The 6,986-nt window shown below is 35.2% G+C and overlaps 1 protein-coding gene across 2 annotated transcripts; it reads right to left on the reverse strand.

The window, feature by feature from the left end:
- Nucleotides 1–613: 613 nt before the first annotated feature.
- LOC123871299 lies at nt 614–4,628 on the reverse strand. Of its 2 annotated transcripts, XM_045915022.1 has the most exons (3): nt 4,410–4,628; nt 1,198–1,674; nt 614–1,143 (listed from the first exon to the last, which is right to left on the reverse strand). In XM_045915022.1, exons 1-3 carry the CDS (start codon nt 4,425–4,427, stop codon nt 673–675), a joined length of 966 nt encoding a protein of 321 aa, XP_045770978.1. In that variant the 5' UTR covers nt 4,428–4,628; the 3' UTR covers nt 614–672. The 2 variants fall into 2 exon arrangements, with proteins under 2 accessions (XP_045770978.1, XP_045770977.1); XM_045915021.1 differs by having other exon boundaries at nt 614–1,674.
- Nucleotides 4,629–6,986: the final 2,358 nt, after the last annotated feature.

Genomic DNA, 6,986 nt, shown 5'->3' on the forward strand with positions numbered 1-6,986 from the left:
GAGCTCAGACGCAGAATCGATAGCTTTACGTGCTCTCCGAGTCGCGAACGCCACCAATATCCTTAACTCCACTAGCATCTACCTACTTGCTAAGAATATCTTGACAGAAAACTTCAGTAACTGACTCCTGACTCAACCCAGGAATCGAACCCAGGAGTTGGTCTAACCTGCTTTAGAAGTCTAGGCGAAAAACCAACCAGTTTTGGTTAAAATATGCCTAAACTCATAATCATCATCTTCATGATCAACCCATCGCCGGTTCACTACAGAGCACGGATCTCAATATTAGAAGGGTTTGGCCCACAGATTTAGGAAAAAGACTTGTTCTGTGGTTTGGCCATACTAAAGAAGCAGGAAAAGCATAGCTAGTTAGCTAGGTATAGGTATATTTTAGACATAGTAGGACGGGAGACCTTCGATATAACGTTCGGTATATTATGTATGTACCTATATTATATGCTGTAGTTATTTATTATAATTATTTATACTATGTAAATTTTGTATGAATCATTATATGTGTACGTACCTATTAAAAATACATGAATTGGGCTCTATATCAACAATTAAAAATGCTTCTTTCAATAATAAATTCAATTATAATTTCATTGGTCCAGTTACAGTTTCATTATACATAAGTAGGTATAGGTATAGAAAAGTGGAAATATCGAACCATTATACTTTGTAAGTTCCCTCTTGGTTATAATCATAGTAATCGCGATCGTCGTAGTACTTTTTTCCAACCACGCTCAAAAGCTCCGGCGTTATCGGTGCAGTCAGTCCGTAAGAAGTAGCTGTCCTTTTGTCGAATCCTAATCCTCTCCTGCCGATCAATCTATAGTAATACCTCTCTTTGATACCATATCCTTTTGGGTATACACCACCTTCATAACCTAAATATTCAGGCTCGAACGGTATATTCAAGTTGTAGAAGATATTTCCAAGCCCCATGTTACCATAACCCTTATTTCCGTATCTCATATCGCCATATCCTTTTCTTAATTCACCATAACCCATATTTCCGTATCTCATATTACCATACCCTTTCCTTAATTCACCGTTGTAGCCCATATTTCCGTATCTCATATCACCATATCCTTTTCTTAGTTCACCATAACCCATATTTCCGTATCTCATATCACCATACCCTTTTCTTAATTCACCGTTATAGCCTATATTTCCGTATCTCATATCACGATATCCTTTTCTTAATTCACCATAACCCTTATTTCCGTTATTAGAGTAATCGTTACGCCTGTCATAGATGCCTATGTTTTTCAATTTACCTTCAGAGTTTCTCAAATTACCCCAAACATTTTGTTCGCCACCATCCTTGTAACCCACGAGGCCCAGTTTACCGACATTTTTAGAATATTCCCAAATATTAGGCTTGTAAAGGCCCGATACACCTCCGTATTTCACGTAATCTTCGTTTTCATCATTGTAATCATAGTATCCATTGTAATAATTTCTCATCAGTCCCTCGTTACTATATTCTTCCCCTTTTAAGCCATACCTTTGGTTTATGTCATGATTTAGGGGTGTTAAGAATTTTTCGAGGAAACCTGAATCGTCACTCTTCTGATCTTTGACGGTCTTGGTCTTCTCATCTTTGATGGTCTTTGTCTTCGAATTTTCACTCTCGGAACTGACAGCTAGGATCAAGGAGAAAAGAGCCTGTGAAACAAATATATATATATATATATATATATATAATATACTTATTTATTGGAAAAGATCCCATAAAATGAAGCCTTGAAGGTTTCTTACATAAATGATTTATTTACTTTAAACTGTTAACAGTTAACTTTGATTTGATAGTGGTATGCCTTCGCTTCCACATCAGCGATACTAAGCACTCCGAGCACAGCACAGGGCTTTAATCTCTCTTCTATGATATTGATAACGCATTCTTTATATACAAGACTCGGCGCTGTGCTGAACTGCATCGCCTGCGCGGCCTGCGTCTCCGTATATGAAATTTAATCCGTAATGAAAATACTTTATTATTACAAGGTTAAAAGTGTAGGGCTTAACTTTATAATTATTAAGTACTAGCTGTGCCCGCGACTTCGTTCGCGTGGAATAGTGACTTTTCGGGCAGCGTGATTCTTTAAATTGACATAACTTTTTTATTTATGAACCGATTGACATGAAATAAACACTAAATGTTAAGTGAAGCTTACTACAATATATTAGTGAAAACCGTATCTAAACCGAATAAGCCGTTTCTGATATTAGCGTGCACAAACACACAGACAAACAGACAGACAAAAAAAATTAATTACAATTTCGGGTTCGGCATCGATATAATAACAACCCCTGCTACTTTTTTTTATATATTTCCATTGTACAGACACCACTTTTCGGCAATTTTATTATATGTATAGATTTTCATTCGACTGCAGAGTGCAGACTGCTATTTCATTCATGTAAGTCAGTAACTGGGTGGCTTACGTAAGATTCTAATAATAATTTATTTATGGTAGAAATACGAATCGGAATTTAACCTAAACAAACCGTGGTCAAACAGAAACACATATTTTACGGTAATCTACTTAAAACCGCTGATACAACTTACAAGCCAATAAATAGTAGGTACAGATTAACACAACGTCATCATCTCATCATCATCATCGCTGGCTCCTGACTCAGTACTTAGCACGGGTCTCCTCCTCAGAATGAGAAGGGGTTTAGTCTACCAAGTTTTATTTTATTTTATTTTATTTTATTTACTAGAGGATGCCCGCGGCTTCGCCCGCGTGGAGTTCGGTTTTTTAAAATCCCGTAGGAACTCTTCAATTTTCCGGGATAAAAAGTAGCCTATGTCCTTCCCCAGGATGTATCCCAAGTCTGTACCAAATTTCATTAAAATCGGTTCAGTGGTTGGGCCGTGAAAGCGTAGCAGACAGACAGACAGACTTTCGCATTTATAATATTAGTATGGATTAGTATGGATTATTTTAAGTTGGCGTTGACCAAGTGCACATTGACAGACTTCACACACCTTTGAAAACATTATGGAGAACTCTCAAGCAAGTTTCCTCACGAAGTTTTCCTTTACCGTAAGCAAGTGATACTTAATTGCTTAAAACGCACATTAATTCCGAAAAGTTAGAGGTGTACTCTCGGAATCAAACACCGTGGCTGGCTACTGCCTCTCGACTAGAATACACATAGGTAGACACAACACACCTATTAGGCAGCTAATCATCACATTGTTATTGTTAACTACCGTCTGTCAAACCGGTTTTATGCACGCATGCTATCACACATTGATTCTGAATTGGTAGGTATAGGTATATTAAAAGGACTTTTAAAAGACTTACCTAGTTATACCCTATCTTGTTTATTTATTTATTTTTACTTTTTATTCCTCGCATCTGTCGTCTATTCCTTTCTTATTTATCTTTGTATTTTATTAACTTTTTTTTAAATTATTATAATTATTATATACATACATTATGTGCATATACTTGATTTAATTAGTGCACCACTTCCACTTGCTTTAATTTTTATTATATCCTCTATCTTAGGTTGCCTGGAAGAGATCGCTATTTTAGCGATAAGGCCGCCTATTGTACAAAAATCTATTATTTTGTTAAAGATAGGTAGGTACATTTCAGTTTTGGTGTAGAGTAAAGAATATTTTACTTTTATTTTTACTTTACTTAGTTTGTTGGTGCCTAGTTAGTTAAAATAAAACTTGATAATGATAATAATAATCAGAGGGAACCTAAAATAGTATTTTTTCATTTTTGTATGTCTGTCTGTATCTCACTCAGTCTGCGCACGCTTTACGCTGAGACTGCCTAACTCTCTATTAATGGATTTTAGTTTTATTTTTATCCCTAAGAAGATTAAGAGTCTTTCGGGATAGAGAATGAAAAAAATTTGTCGATTGGCTCTCCGTCAAATCTAAGTGTTAAATTATTATTTGGTAAGTTAAAATCTAATCTCTTATGAATTAACTATGAAATAGATGGGTTCGGAACTCCCCTACGGGTAACTGCAAATAAATCGCGATCAGTGAAATATAGTTTAGTAAAAAGTTCACTTGTTGTAATCACATATAATAATATGCTTAATATTATATAGCTACATTTTCATTTATTTCCTATTAGTAGCAGATATGGTTCCGGTAAAAAATATTATTTCGCAGTGCAATTCAATAGATACGAATCTCATACAAATCACCAAAAACCTACCTATAAGGCCGCCTTTGCACACAATTGTTTTTTCTGTTTTCTTCTTTCTGTGTTGTGATCCTTTACATGTGTTTTTGTGTGCAATAAAGTGTTTCTATCTATCTATCTATCTATATTACTAAAGAACTCAGAGACAAATCAAACGAACTCAAGCTCGATGGATTATTACTAGCAATTATTGAGTCCCATTACCCAATTACTTACCAAAATGAACAACTTCATCTTGCCCACAGCCAGGTATCTTGGAGTCAATCACTATATTACTGATCCCACAATACTGCGTTTCAGTATAAATAAAATCTCGTATAATTGCATTGCCGTGCCAATAAGCATCGGATGTGCCTATTGACCTTATTCATAATTAAAATTAAGGGCCAGTGTAATTATCACTTCGATACATATTATCGAAACTGCAGGTGCGAGTCAGACTCGCCTACCGATGGTTCCGTAGCTTGGAAAAAAATAAAATATTAGGTAGACTATATAAATAATTTGTTTTGTAGAACTATTTTATTTTATTCTGTTTAACTAAGTTTGTAAAGGGTTGCTGATTTCTATAAAAACTGAGCCGCCTGCCGTTTTGAATCAAACGGTTTTGATTATTATTAGTGGTGGCTCTTTTAAAATCAATGGTTCCAACGTTACCGTAAAATCGTTGGTTATAAGTAGTCATAAAATTAATGGCTTCCTATTATAATAATTGTGTACCTACTGAGATTAATTTTTAGAATTTTAGATTTTTCAACTTAAACTATTCAAAAAAAATTAACTACATACACATACCAGTATAAACTGATATAAATGTGTAAGTTTGTCGCGAAACATTACCACGCGGCTTTTGAAAAAATAATTTTGGGGGTTTACTTGCGCCACTTGACCCTCTCTTCGTGTCCAACCATGACCGTGTAGTTCACCGTAACAACGAGAAATGCCCTATTGGTTTTGATGCAATTTTAATGATCTACACACAGTAATTAATTTAAATTTAATGATACACCCAGTATAAAAATACATCGCTGCGAAAAGCTATTTAAAAGTATTTTAATTAACTGTTGGGTGTCGCGCCAATTTATAAAACTGTAAAATAAGATTTGTTTTAGAATTCCGCAGTAAAATAAAGAATCTTTGTAGATCTATTCGTCTAGTCCATCCGTATGTCTGTCTGTTCATCTGTCCAGGTGTCAACGCGTAACTTCGAAAAATAAGCTTCGAGCCAAAAACGACTATAAAGCGTGGCACATCGCAGAAAATCCAGATTTTGAAAAAAAAAATTCTTTCAGGGTAGGTATGTATAGTTTGGGACTTGGATGACTAATTGTCTAATTTACAATTTTACAGAAAACAATTTCACAGGAAAGTTAATGTTTTTTCCCTAATGATTTACCATAAAACAATAGTTTTATCTGACCTATAATTAGGAATTGCGTCATTAGGCATACCTTATAACCGGGTGGTGATGAGGCTTGGTAGGTACCTAGGTATTTGGAAGGACCTGTAAAAATTTTAAGGTATTTGCGTGGGAATTCACTCGAAAAGTGAAGGTTACAGTAACTAGAAAAGAGCTGATAATTTTCATACAGCTGAACCGATTTTCTTGGATTATAGTTAAGAACACTCTCGATAAAGCCACCTTTCAACAAAAAAAACTACAATAAAATCGGTTTATTAGTTTAGGAGCTACGATGCCACAGACAGATACACAGATACACAGATACAGGGATACACACGTCAAACTTATAACACCCCTATTTTTGGGTCGGGGGTTAAAAACGCATATTGGCATATTTTGCTAGGGTGGCCAGGCAATCGGAATTCCGATAAATAAAAAGGGAAATTTGTACTTTGTGAATATTTATATCTTTGTTTGTATTGCATGACTGTAACTGCCTACTTACTTATAGGTAATCCTACGTCATAATATTATGTATTATGGTAAGATAAAGATTTCTTATAGAATATTATGATGTAAGTATTATCACCTCAAGGTAAAATAACATGTGACCGGACATCCCAAGATAATACAGGAATATTTTTATCCTTATTATTCTTTTAAGTATGTAGTAGTATGCCTATTCAATTTCCTAGTATATAGAATACCAGCACTAGTAGTGCCTACCAACTCTGCCCATTTTTTGCAGTCTGTACCTAATTATTTACCGACAAAAGTTATGGTAATTATTTTAGGCAAAGTTTTATTGATAAGTGCGCTTGTTAGATAAATTAGCGTAAAATTTTGAATTGAATTGTTGGGCATGGTTGGGCATATTTGGGTGATTGGTGATTGGATATTAGATTGGAAATTTTGTAGGTATCTAACTGAGAATTAAGATTAGATATCGATCTGAAAAGATAACTCTCAAAATGACTTTCATCAAATAATTTACCAGTCTTCCCTGACCTTCTCTGGATAAATATAAAATCAGTGTCTTAGTCAGGGGCACGGTACGTTTATCGACGTAATAATGCGATATTTTCTTGGTTACGTAATGTTTCAGGCAGCTTGCAACGGTTTAATGCGTTTATAACAGTACATTGCTCACAGAATTCAGCTGCCACGAAGTTTCACATTATACAATTTAGTAAAGGAACGGGCGATGTATCGTATTGGGGATGAGTTAACGAACAGTCAACGACCGAGTTCAACTCCATCTCCGTATCTTGGTGCATGAAATGACGTTTAATACAGAAAACTTGCAATGCATGCTGGCCGGCAAAAATCCGGCCAATCGCGGTTCAAATCTGAGACACACCTCCGTGGGATTTATAATTGGAACGTATGCG

The sequence above is a fragment of the Maniola jurtina genome, chromosome 13 (assembly GCF_905333055.1).
Source record: "Maniola jurtina chromosome 13, ilManJurt1.1, whole genome shotgun sequence".
NCBI lineage: Eukaryota > Metazoa > Arthropoda > Insecta > Lepidoptera > Nymphalidae > Maniola > Maniola jurtina.